Source organism: Dermacentor variabilis, chromosome 1 (assembly GCF_050947875.1).
Source record: "Dermacentor variabilis isolate Ectoservices chromosome 1, ASM5094787v1, whole genome shotgun sequence".
Lineage (NCBI taxonomy): Eukaryota > Metazoa > Arthropoda > Arachnida > Ixodida > Ixodidae > Dermacentor > Dermacentor variabilis.
Window position 1 is genome coordinate 8,178,378 of NC_134568.1, and position 14,238 is coordinate 8,192,615.

General features: G+C 46.2%; 1 protein-coding gene across 1 annotated transcript in view; it reads left to right on the plus strand.

The window, feature by feature from the left end:
• The first annotated feature begins 702 nt into the window (after positions 1–702).
• The window catches only part of LOC142573202 (uncharacterized), a 145,920-nt gene continuing 132,384 nt past the window's right edge, over positions 703–14,238 (plus strand). Inside the window, exon 1 of the mRNA XM_075683021.1 lies at positions 703–826. Within this exon, the coding sequence (XP_075539136.1) occupies positions 703–826 (124 nt within the window). The remainder of the gene's footprint in view (positions 827–14,238) is intronic.

A 14,238-nucleotide genomic window follows, 5' to 3' on the forward strand; every position in this document is an offset into this window, starting at 1 on the left:
GCGGCCTTTTCGGCTGCGGAATGGCACGTTTGAATCTAATCCATAGTTTAATTCTAGAAAATGGCGCTTCCGTTGGAAACTTAGGTTTTTGCGCTGGCTTTTCTAGAGGAAGGAGGAGAGCGGGTGGTGGTGCGAAACGCGTTTGAAGAAATGGCAGAAAGTGAATTCCGGCGTCGTTTTTGTTTCTCGAAACAAATAATTCGTTGGTTGTACGAGCAATCGACAAGATCATCGGTGCCAGCGAGCCACTGGGATGTTGTCGCTGCCTCTTGAAAAGTGCGCCACTCTTTCCGTCGTTTTCTTTTTCTTTTTCTTTTTCGCTGTGCGCGACACCACCTAGGGACGACGCAAAGAACCTAATAGTTATAAATTGCAGTAGTCACGCGTACTACTATTTAAAAACGTGTTTGGGCTTGAGAAGAAAAAATACATTTTTTTTAGATAAAGATTTCATTCAATTGGAAGACGAGAAACAGTTGGCTTTGTAGTATACTATTTGCAAGCAGACGACAAACGACGGAGGTAAACTTCCGGGGAGGTCACCGCTTCCTGATTGGCTGCTCTCTCCGCCCCGCTGTCACAAATTTTGCATACTGCAACTTTGTGACGTTGCAGCAACTGAACAGAACGCGTATCGAACAAAATATCTCCGATCGCGCCCCTGGGGCGCAATCGGAGATATTATCGGACCACGCCCTGGCCATGGAAGCAGCCCGGAGGAATGTCGCCGAGGCTCGAGTCCTGGAGTCACTGGCCACACAGCTGCACAAAGTTAAAGACAGTAGAGAGGCACATGGTGATCTGTACGAGGTGCAAGCTAGAGCTGGTAAGCCGCTACTTGTTTGTTACCGCTGCGGTTCCCCGAGCCCCAATCATGCAGTATACCCTCACATTAACGATACCCGTTTTAAGCGTTCGAAGAAAGAATACATTCAAAGAGCCTGTCCGAGCAGCAACAGGCAATCTCATGACAGGCATAAGAAAGGAAGGAGCCTGAAAACGCTAAAAGTTGTGACACAGGAGCCGACTATCAGCATTTCCAAACGAGGGGCTGCCAGCCGCCCTCCCATTTTTGTCTAAACTAAATATAAATGATGAGCTGGTAGAAATGGAACTCTACACGGGAGCTGCAGTGTCAATCATGCCTTTCAAGCAGTTCAAGAAGCATTTTCCCTCTGCCAACTGCCGATAAACTGACGTCACCCTACGCACCTATACCGGAACACTCGTCCAATCATGTGGCGTCATGGTTGTCAAGGTGCAGCATAGTCGACGGACGGCGCAACTGCCGCTCTACCTCGTCGACCAAGCAGGACCACCACTGCTGGGACGAGAGTGGCTATACACACACTACGTCTAGACAGGGACAGGATTTGGGGTCTGAACCACATCTCAAGGTCAGTGTTCGACTCGTTTTCCCGAACGAAGGAAAGGCTCAATTCCTTGCTAGCCAGGTACGAAACTCTGTTCAAGGATGAGTTAGGAGCTATCACAAACGAAAGGGCCCAGCTGTTTTTCAAACCGGACCACCGGCCGAAGTTTCTAAAAGCAAGGAATGTGCCGTTCGCATTGCAGTCAGCTTTAGAAGCCGAGATAGCAAAATTGGTTGAACTAGGAATTCTCATGCCAGTGAATACAGCGGAGCATGTCACGCCCGCACTGGCCGTGATTAAGAAAGATTGCGGCATACGCCTATGTGGGGATTATAAGACGACGATAAATCCCTCACTTGACATCACGCACTACCCGCTGCCAAAGATAGATGATCTACTGGCAGCGCTGGCCTGGGGGCTGCATTTCACGAAGATCGATCTGAACAGGGCATACCAGCAAGTATTCATGACTGAAGAGTCGAAGAAATCATCATCATCATCATCAGCGTGGTTACGCCCACTGCAGGGCAAAGGCCTCTCCCATACATGACCGGGGTAGCTGCCCCGGTCATGTATGCCCCGGCCAACTGCCCCGGTCATGTAATAATTGTGGCAATGTTGTCACTGCAAATTTGTTAATCTCATCCGCCCACCTAACTTTCTGCCGCCCTCTGCTACACTTCCCTTCTCTTGGAGTCCAGTCCGCAACCCTTAATGACCCTCGGTTATCTTCCCTCCTCATTACATGTCCTGCCCATGCCCATTTCATTTTCTTGATTTCAACTAAGATATCATTACCTCGCGTTTGTTCCCTCACCCAATCTCCTCTTTTCTTATCCCTCAACATTACACCTATCATTTTTCTTTCCATAGCTCGTTGCGTCGTTCTCAATTTCAGTAGAACCCTTTTCATAAGCCTCCAGGTTTCTGCCCCGTACGTGAGTACTGGTAAGACACAGCTGGTTATATACTTTTCTCTTGAGGGATAATGGCAACCTGCTGTTCATGATCTGAGAATGCCTGCCTAACGCACCCCAGCCCATTCTTATTCTGATTATTTCAGTCTCATGATCCGGATCCGCAGTCACTACCTGTCCTAAGTAGATGTATTCCCTTACCACTTCCAGTGCCTCGCTACCTATCGTAAACTGCTGTTCTCTTCCGAGACTGTTAAACATTACTTTAGTTTTCTGCAGATTAATTTTTAGACCCACCCTTCGGCTTTGCCTCTACAGGTCAGTGAGCATGCATTGCAGCAGAAGTACTTGACATTAAACACACAGAAAGTTCTGTTTACAGTTAACAGGCTACCTTTGGGAATTGCGTCAGCGTCAGGTATTTTTCAGAAAATTATGCACACGATGCTGAAGGGCCTGAGCGGAGTGCGTTATCTCCATGACATTCTAGTCACGGGAAAAACCACTGAAGAACATTTGATAAACCCAGAAGCTCTCCTGAAACGTCTGTCAGAGTGAGGTGTCAGGGTGAAGAAAGAAAAATGTGCGTTTTTTCAAAGCGAGCTCTGCTACCTGGGGCACAAAATAAGTGCGGAAGGAATCACTGCGTCACCAGACAAAATTGAGGCAGTTATCAAGGCTGCTGCACCGACAACAAAGCAACAACTGCAGTCCTTCCTAGGTGTCGTCGACTATTACGGGAAGTTCATGCCTAATATGTCAACTGTTGCTAACCCCTTTTACCGGCTTTTGCAGAAGGATGCTTCGTGGTGCTGGGACGACCGCTGCCGCGCAGCGTTCGAGCAAATAAAAATGTTATCCTCACCACAGGTGCCGGCCCATTACGACCCGGATAGACCGTTGAAGTTGGCCTGTGACGCATCGTAGTACTGAGTAGGTGTCGTACTTTCCCACATTTTCGAGGACGGCAGGTCTAGACCGGCTGCTTTCGCATCCCGCACATTGTCAGAGTTGGAGAAGAAATACAGCCAGCTTGAAAAAGAGGCATTGGCCATAATTTTTGGCATAAAGAAGTTTCACTACACTTATGGTCGAACATTCACTCTAATGACGGATCATAAGCCCTTAGAGCAAATTTTGGGACCATCAACTGGTATCCCCCTATTGCAGCTGTGCGATTACAGCGTTGGGCGGTGACGTTATCGGCGTACAGCTACGACCTTCTCTTGAAGAAGTCAGCCGATAACGCCGAAGCTGATTTTTGCTCCCGGTTGCCGCTTCCATATGTCAAGGACGAGACGCACGAAAGCGAAGAAACTTTTTATACCTTGCGACTGGCCTCCCTGCCAGTGTCGAGTAAAGAAATCGCGCGTGCCACGCAACGCGACAACAAGCTGGTACAAGTAAGAGTTCATAAGTACAAGTTGGCCAAGATCTGTCGGTGAAGACAGGCTGAAACAGTACGTCGCCAGGCGCAATGAATTAACATTGCATCAAGAATGCATATTGCTGGGAACACGAGTAGTCATTCCCGCAAAGCTGCTGAGTGCAGTTTTGGACGAGTTACACGAGGGTCACCCAGGTATAGTTCGCAGCAAGGCGCTCGCGCGAAGTTATGTCTGGTGGCCGTGTATCGGAGGGGACCTCCAGCGTATGGTGCAATCATGTGCAAATTGACAAAAACAACACGGTGCCCCTTGCAAATCACCATTACACCCGTGGTCCTGGCCCAAAGCACCGTGGCAACGTATACATTGATTTTGCAGGACCGTTTCAAGAATCCGTGTTTCTCATAGTGGTCGATGCCCAATCCAAGTGGCCGGAAATTTTCGTGATGCAGTCGACTACTACGGAGGCCACAATTCAGTGTTTAAGAGATGTTTTTGCACGTTTAGGTTTCCCCGAGACAATTGTGTCGGATAACGGCCCGCAATTCACGTCACAGGACTTCAAACAGTTCGTCCGAGAGATGGGCTGCCGACACGTGCAAAGAGCACCCTACAATGCTAGCGCAAATGGGCTCGCAGAACGTTTCATGCACACTCTGAAGAAAGCGCTAAGAAACGATGACACGCGCCGACCACTCAAGGTAAAGCTAAACTAGTTTCTGCTCTCCTATCGGAACACTCCTCATGCTACAACGCACGAGGCGCCGGCCAACTTGTTGGGTCGACGTTTGCGTAATCGCCTTGACGTGCTCAAACCTGTGGTGGGGGGAGAGGGTGGCTTACGAACAGTTCAAACAGACGGTGAACCGACCATGCCGAGCGCGCGAAGTCACTTTTGGTGATCATGTTCTCGCACGCAACCCGCCGTGGTTGCTCAGTGGCTATAGTGTTGGGCTGCTGAGCACGAGGTCGCGGGATCGAATCCCGGCCACGGCGGCCGCATTTCGATGGGGGCGAAATGCGAAAACACCCGTGTGCTTAGATTTAGGTGCACGTTAAAGAACCCCAGGTGGTCAAAATTTTCGGAGTCCTCCACTACGGCGTGCCTCATAATCAGAAAGTGGTTTTGGCACGTGAAACCCCAAATATTATTAGTTCTCGCACGGAATTACAGGGGACAGCCAAAATTGATGCCAGCAGTTGTGATGGCTCAGACTGGACCAGTGTCTTTCAGGGTTCGTGTATCAACCCCTTCAGGATGTTTGGAGTGGCGGTCTCACAAGAACCAGTTGCTTCAAAGCACGATAGTGCCTGCGGAAAACATCGTTCAAGACGATGAGTTCCCCGTGGGGCCACACAGCGACCCTGGATCGGGACCAGCTGTGGAAAACGTCGTTCAAGATTATGGGTACTCCGTGCGGCCACACAGAGACCCCGGATTGGGACCAGCACTTTCAGTACCACCAGCTAGTGTTTCTCCTTCACAACCGACGTCGCAGGCTGACACTTCACGGGGCGATGAGGATCGACGCTACCCAATTCGAAATCGCCGACCACCTGATAGGTTCCAAGCAGGAACGTGAACTTTGATAGTTCCATAATTAAAGCGGAGGAAGTGTTGTGTCGGCGATAGCGCGCCCGATAAGCAGACTGCTGTTAGCGTGCATGTGCACACAAGTGGTTATAATGTCGTGCTATGTGCGCTAACCGCTGATTCTCGATGTAACCATGAGCCCGTAAGCTTCGGGCAATACACAGTTTTCCCGTTGGAACCCTTGTCTGATCACTCACTGGCAAAGACATTACAGGAACATTTATTATTCTAGGTAGTTTTAATGCATCAACACCGCATCGGGAGGCCTTCACTTTGAGTGTATTGCTAGAAATTTTTTTTACAGTGTAAGGTCCATGTTCTATTGTAACTGGTTTCAACATGTCACGCTTGCCTTTCTGGATATTAATGAAATGACATATCGTCAGATAGTACAAGCACGAGGATAGGAGGGTTTTAATAGGTATCTGTCATTGCCCTTTGCCCAGTCGTACTATTGAAGCGCTTATTCTAGTGTATGCGGGCAGCTCATTTGCATAACATCAGAAATAGATATATAAACAGGTTATTTTCACAATCCATAAACTGCGTCACCAGAATAAAAAAGCAGTTTGTTATTTTCAGCCTACTATGATGTTTTGACTGACAAAGACATTCAATTTGTTCTGTGAGGCACGCAATAATTGCTGTGGCATAATATTTTATTGCAAAACGCTCGATACAACAGCCAGCCATTATTCAAACTCAGAAAAAATTAACAGTACTATGCGTATGATCAGGCACATAGCATTGTATTGCACTTTCTTAATTCATGCCTTTCTTTTTATTTGTACGAAAGCTACGGAACTGAAATAATATAGCAGTACATGCTTAAAAAGCACTATTTTATACTACAATAATAATCAGTCAATGAAATGTTTAATATAGTACCCAGGAACAGCTAGGGAGCCTTCGTACTTGTGCACTTAAAGAGGAATATGTGAGACAAAATGTACAGAAAACATGAATGTGGTGGAGAATAAAATGCGAGAGAGAGAAACAAGTAGGGAAAAAAAGAAAACGAGGAAGAGTAAAAGGGAGTTAATCATACATCATTATCTACAGATACACAAAACACAGGAAATGAACTCTGAAGTATGTCAATACAGTCAACTTTTATTACATGTCTTTTCGGGTCTAGTCATATATAGCACAACCTTGCAACAAGGCCAGGCAAAAAATGTGGAATGCTGCCTGGTATACTCTTGCGTCACGAACAAACGCATATGATCAAGAAGCTTTCGGGAATGTATAATGTCATGGACTACCTTATACAGGAACAAAAGATCTGATTAATTAAGTGTGAATCTAGAGGTGCGAGTTGAGCTATAGTTGAGAAGGCTGAATTGTGGTCGCCAGAATGGCAAAAGTGGTGCTTGAAAATACTTATCGATTCGTTCTGGGCTCGTTCAATGAGATCCGAATTAGATTTGCACGTTGCACCCCCTCCTACATAGGTATATTCTAATAGCGGAAGGCACACAGCAGAATACAACTTCAGAAACACAACAGGTGAGTGCAGATCATGCAATATACGGAATGAAATTCCAAGAGCGTGAAGGTCACGTTGGGTGATGACCTGTGTTAAGAGAAGCTTAGCATTTTGTCGAATTACACACCAATATCTTTCATTTCATCGACCCTGTGCAGTGGGGCATCCCGTAGGGTGTATGGAAATTGCACATTGTGTGCTTTCCGCATTTAACTTACTGCCATAGTATTAGAAACACTTAAGAGTACCTTATTGTTTCTGCACCAGTTTGAGAGTGGGCTTTTTGGAGGCCGATGCAGTGGGGAACACTGTTGACAGTCTCATATAGTTTTTTTTAAGTCATCGGCATACAAAGCCATGCTGTTCCTTTATTGAAATTGTCTTAGCAATAACAGAAAGCAAGGAATGCAATACCGATTCGAACACTTATGAAGCACTGCAGAAGATAGATATAGGCTTGCACTTAGTAACTGCACGTGTAGCACCAGATTTGTGCACGGGCAATGTCCATACTACCTTACAAGTGCTAGAAAACGTACTGACTTGAGGGAATTATTGAAGGTGCTTGTGAGAACAGGGAACAAATATGCTTCTATATGTCTTAAGCACTACGGAAGAGATACCATAGGCACCACAAGAAAGGGAAGACTTGAGGCGCTTCATACAATTGAAAACAAGGTTTTCATTGACCCATAGCGAACGCACAGTACCAGACTGAGAAGAAAGGTTACTTGAAGCATCTTTCACATCATATAGCGAACAGAAATGTTCTGCAAAGGCATCAGCAGTGTTTTAGACAACATCACGATTTTCATCAAGAAGACCTGCATCTTTGGCGCTCTTTCTAAAAGAGCGAGAGCGCACAAAGCTCCAGAAATATTTTGAATGATGTGTCACGCGAATGATGTGTCACCCAGTCAATGGGGTCGTAGTGATGATTCGAATAATAGTAATAATAATAATAATGATAATAATAATAATAATAATAATAATAATAATAATAATAATAATAATAATAATAATAATAATAATAATAATAATAATAATAATAATAATAATCTTAGTCGTAACATGGCACTCTACACTAAAAAAAGGCTGATGCCATTACGCTAGAGCGTCCGATAGCCAGCCATCTAGACCAGGAATTTGCAGGGTGCATAATAGACCCCCTTCCCCTCCACGTGTGCGCGCTCATACGCACGCACACACTTTCTATATCGCAGAGCATGGTACACACGCACACAGTCGACAGGTGCAAAACACACAGGAGTGCCAATTCAGTCCGGTCGCAAGGAATGGGAGACCAAATGGCCAGGGGGGTGGAGACAAAGCTCTGTTTGCCAGATATAATCATGGAGTTGCGGTGTCGGATCATACAGGCGTGATGGGACTCAGGATGTGCTGACCACTTCTTCAGACGAACTGAAGAAGAAAGATGAGTGCTGTCTAGAGAGCCGTCAAGCACCCTGCAGAATAGACAGACTAGTGAAATGTTGCTCTTGTATTGCAGGGTGTGCCACTTGAAGGGTTTGAGGCAATCATGGTAGGCTGGAATGAGCTTGCGATAACAGAAAAGACGGGAGTAGAGGGTGCATCTTGTCCGGTGCTGAACAAGCTCAAGTTTGTTAGCGACGCGAGTTTGGTACGGGGACAATACTGATGGGCAGTACTGAAGTCGTGGGGGCAAGAGAGAAGTGTAGAGTGCTCGGAAAACATCAGGTCATCAGGGAAGGCAGACATGGGACACAAACCCAAGAATGGGCCGACCCTTAGATACAGTGCTGGTGACATACTTTATGCGGAGAAGTTTAATTGGTGAGCTCCGCGTTGTTTCCAGTGGCAAAAATAACTTTCGAAAGCCAAAGACACTAGTAGCAAAACAATGGGAAGTGCATATACATCATCAGCCATGCGGTCCGTACGGACACCCAATGAGCATTTCTGCCACCCCCGTCACAATTGGCGTCGCTGTCGCCGTCATGTTCCGCGTAAAGCCCAAGGGCGATAACACCATCGCCGTGCGCCCTACGCCGTATGTGCGAGTGAAAGCTTACGAGGGGTGCCCACGATCGTGGCTTAATCTCGCCCGTGCGAAAAGGAGGAGAGCGGAGAAGACGCGCGACGTCTTCCGTCGCGCGCGACCCACACAACGTTGCGAGGCATCGGGAAGGCGGGATGCCGGGAGGGGCGGCGTTCTATTCCGGCTACAACTGCGTATATGGCGGTTGCGTGCGGTCGCGCGGCTTATCTTGAGAGCGATCTGCGATGGGGCTAGAGTCTAGGAACGTCGTCGGCTGGTAGCTTTGTGCGTTACATGGAGGAAGGAAAACTGAGGAGAGGCCCTACCTCGTCCGTGCGCTAGAAGAAAAGTGTGGAGGGAATGACGTGTTACGTTCTCCTTTCTTTCGATGTTTTTTTTGTTACTTCTTTCGCTGTAGCGGCTATGCTTTCGGGCCACAATGGCGGCTTTGTTATGGTTCTGTGCGCGCACACGTGTTGCTCCTTAGGTTTCGTACCGTGGCAAAGGCGCCGTGTGGGCAGGTTTGCGTTAGTCTCCGTGTTTTATATTGTTGCGCTTTGTTATCTGGACCATGCTCTCCCGGAATGTTGCTGTGGCCAGGTGGGACAGGAGGAACTAAAGCTCGTAAAATGAACGCACATGCAACGCTGTACGCAATGTACCGAGCCTCGGCAATGGCAACGGACGAAGGAATATCTGCGGGAAATTTTGAACTCTTCGGCGGAATCATGCTAACGTGCCATCGCAGGCCGAAACCAATGCGTTTCATAATTTGTGCAATGAACGCATTGCAGGTCAGTGATTCCTGCTTTCGACAGCGCATGGCGCATTTGCGGCACGTAGAACTTACGTTATGTAAGAATGCATAGTCTTGGTTTTATAACATTCGTGTTCACTAAAACTTGCTTTTGTGCATATTAAAATATATGTTGCTTAACTGTTGCTTGTTTCTCGCAGTACTCGCGACAGGAAGAAGTCCTTTAAGCAGAGCGGGTTCGATGTTCATGCCCACCTGCACAGGTGTACCACAATACACGTGATGATAGAGCGTTGCGCATTTTGCTGCCCTTGACACCGTGCGCCAGCCAGTCGACGCTTCATCCAGGAAAATGGGATATAAGCGGCTGCTTTGGCTTAAGGAACGAATCCTCCCTACCGCAGGCGTATATTATCTTTGCGCGTGAGAAGCAGGCAAGTGAAGGCTAGCGGATGCGGTGCAAGAGTGAGCAAGGCTCCACAGAACGTACGCCTGCGAACACATTCAAACGGCTGTTCCATGGTCGCACGTGGGCCAGTTCTATACGCGTACTGTTCTACACCGTGCGCCGCCTATCGCAAAACTTTGGTTCCGTGAAGCTTCATTTACCATGAGAAGAAAGCACCTCGGGCCGCAGTCAATGAATCTAAACGCGGAGTCAGAAATGACATTCTGCCTCCTCGCCAGCGCGCTCTCGTAGTGATGCCCGGCCACCAGAAGTTTCTTCAATAAAGCACAACGATTCCTCAAGCCACAGCGAGTATATGTATTTGTGCTCATCAACTCCAAATGGAGCGCAAATGGGTCGGTGTGTAGCACGTGTCTCCAGTGCATTGTTGCAGTGCAGCGAGAGTGCGTACATCTTTTTTCGTATCGCCAGACGTCTAGCTCTCAATCCCGTCTGAGAGCCCCAGGAAGCCCAAGCAGAGAAAAGTAAGTAGAACGCAGCAATAAAGGTGACCTTTAAAAAAAAAAACACGCAAGCACTGGGGTACCTGGGGCAGCCGGTACCTGCGGTTTATGAGAACAGTTCAGTTGGCTGGCCTTATAAGGCATGTTTACTTTCATAAAAGCCGGTAAAAGCAGCCGCTTCGACCTCATGTCCCAGTTTACGAAGTTCATTATGATTTTCTTTTAACATGACTTCGGCAACGGTAATCCAATGAGACATCGCGATTACATCCTTTTGTTTAGTATTGCTGCGGAGCGCGCGCGTCCGAGCTGCCCGGTTGCGCGCAGCGCGGCGTGGTTTCGCAAGAAATGTAAACAAGAGAGGAGAGCTGGCCCGATATGATGGCGGAGCAACGCCAACTTCCGGCTTCACTCAGCTTCACAAAGAGTGACGTCGGGGCCCCCGCTCAGTTTTCCTTCCTCCATGGTGCGTTATGTGTGTTCTGGGAGCTCATTTGCGTTGAATCGATAGACAGCACGAAGATCACTCGCTACTGCTGCCGGGCATCTCCGTGGTAATCGACCGTGATGTGTTCGTGTTGCTGTGCGCGCAGACACCATGCTTGTCATCTTAACTTAGTAAGCAAAAGTTTACAAGTTCCTGCAGCCTCTCACAGTGCTTTCCTTACTTCGTATGGCTGCCTGCTAATTTGCTATCGCAGTCGATGCTGCGTCTTTCTGGCGGAACTGCGACTTTTTTCATCCAATTTAGTGTTCAATTATTTATCATTCCTTCACTTTGATTTAGATCTACATATGAATTCTCCTTTTCACTCCATGGTGGTATTGTTGGTTGGGTTTATATCACAGTACTTTATATATATATATATATATATATATATATATATAAAATATGCAGGGTGTTTCAGCAAACACTTTTAAAAATTTACTTACTATATGGCAACATCGTGTGGAACGGTTTTATAGCTCCCGTAGACTGTAGTATATGGTCAAAGCTTGTTCATGATGTAAACAAGCACGTCATCTAATCGCATTTTACGCTAGCACATCGGGTATTTTTTCCAACCGACTATGAGGAATCGACGAGTGTACTACTTGCCACAGGCGAAGAAGTTCAGTTCAGTTCAGTTTATTGTCCTTAAAGACCCCCAGATGGGGTATTACATAAGGGGTGGGTTTAACATAAGTTCCACATTTGGGACACTTCATTAGTTATATTCAAAGTGATCAATCACACGCTGTACAAATAAAGACAGGCAAGTGATGCTAACAATGTCAGCAGGGAGGTCGTCCCACTCTTTTGCTGCTCGAGGAATGAACGAGGCGGAAAAATGAGTGGTTCGGGCACGCGGGCGTGCGACTTCCTGCGGATGACTGGTGCGGTGAGAGATGCGTGCCGCAGGAACGATGTATGGCGCATGACAAAAGGTACTGAAAAAGAACTTGTGAAAGAGCTCAAGACTAGCAGTGCGTCGGCGATTAGATAGTAGTGTTAGTCCGGATTGTGTTTTAAGTGCGGAAATACTGGCATCACATGAATATTGTGAGTGAATTAACTTAGTAGCGCGGTTCTGAACAGATTCAAGTGAGGTGATAAGAAATGTTTGGTGCGGGCTCCAGATGGCAGATGCATATTCAAGTTTTGCCCGAACAAGGGACTTGTAGGCAAGCACTTTTACGTTTTGAGGTGCCTGGCGGAGATTACGTTTCAGGAAACCTAGTGTTTTATTAGCAGATGATATGATCTTAAAGATATGTTTATGCCAAGACAGATCATTGCATACAGTGACACCTAGGTATTTATAGGACTCTGCTAGTTCGAGAGGCATGCTTCCAATTTGGTTGGGGAAATACCAGGGGATTACTGCTACGAGTGAAAGACATAACTGTACATTTTTGTACATTAATTTTCATTAACCAATCGTCACACCATGCTAGTATGTTGGCGAGGTCTTTCTGCAGCGCTGTTTGATTGCAGATGTTACGTACAGTGCGATAAATGACACAATCATCGGCGAACATTCGGATATTACAGGACACATGTGAGGGTAAGTCATTAATATATATTAAAAATAATAGAGGGCCAAGAACCGATCCTTCAGGGACGCCTGATGTTACGGCACAGGGTTAGATTGGTGATTATTTATAAGGACAGATTGGGAGCGGTTGCTAAGAAATTCAATGATCCAATTCAAAACATCAGGATGCAAATTAAGTCTTGTAAGTTTCAATATTAGACGTTGATAAGGAACTTTATCGAAGGCCTTAGAGAAATCCAGGAAAATTGCGTCAGTCTGTTTGTTACTGTCAAGGTTAGTGTGAACATCGTGCAGGAAAATGGCCAGCTGTGTTTCACAGGAGAAACATCTGCGGAATCTGTGCTGGGCGGGATGGAAAAAGGGATTCAAGTCAAGAAAATTCATGATAAGAGAGTAGATGACATGTTCCATGATTTTGCAGGGGACGGTTGTTAGGGAGATGGGGCTGTAGTTAAGAGGCGAGTTTCTGTTACCTGATTTGTGGACTGGAACGACCTTCCCAGTTTTCCAGTCTTCTGGAATGAAACCTGAAGAAAGAGACTGGGCAAATATCAAAAACAAATAGGCTGCAGAAATAAGCTTAGTGTTTTTTTTTTAATTTTTGAGTTAATGTCATCCACGCTGGAAGATGATTAACACTTGATTTTGTCAATGATCGCACAAATACCGTCTACATTGAAAGCAACTGGCATTGACAAGTTTATACTAAGCGATGACGAAACGGGAGGCGCATTACATTCGTTTGTGAACACAGAAACAAAGGCCGAATTAAACATGTCGGCGTAATCGGAATCATTAATAATTTCGTTCGATTCGTTAGTTATCTTAATAGTGCGCGTTTCGCTATTGTTTATAACTCCAAAATTGCCTCGGGTTATTGAATAATAGGTTTGGTAGATTATTGTGATAAAAGGAGTGTTTAGCGTGACGCAGTGCGTCAACGTATCTCTGTTCGGCTTCATAATATTTATCCCATGCGCATGGGCGTCCTCTCTGTTTGGCGGCGCGATAAAGACGCTTTTTTTTTTCTATGCGTTTTAAGGCCTTTGTGAATCATAGTTTTTGCTGGTAAGAACGAAAGGTGACTTTAGGAATAAATTTATTTGCAAGATCACTTAGTTTGTTTTTGAAGCGCGTCCAATTGCTGTTAACGGAATGGTCTTGAAAAGTTGATTTGAATACAGGAAAGAATGTATTCATAGCTTCAGTTATAGCTTCGTAATTTCCTTTGTCGTATAGACATATTGTTTTCTTAAAGGTATCCCGTTTCAACAAATTGAACGAAAAAGTGGCATGGATGACTTCGTGATCACTGATCTCAGGCAAATAAGAAATGGATGAAAGGCTGTCAGGGTGGTCGGTCAGTATGAGATCGAGAACGTGAGCAGGTTGCTGCGAAATCCGGGTTGGTTCAATTACTATCTGGGAAAGGTTAAAGTTAAAGCAGAAATCGACAAAATTCTTGGCCTCTGTGTGTCCGGATACCGAGAATGATTGTATAGTACGCCAGTCTATTTGTTGGAAGTTAAAATCACCCAAGAGCAGGATTTGCGCGTTTGGGCGGGTGGTTACCAGTTCGCTTATGACGTTAAGTTGATGGCAGAAATAAGAAGTAGCACTGGGCGGTCTGTAATAGATACCAAGTAGCACCTTTTTTTGGATAGGTATGCATTATCACCCATAACATCTCAAGATCTGATGTAACGTTAATTAGCGAGCATGGCAACTGCTCGCGAACAGCGACTAGTA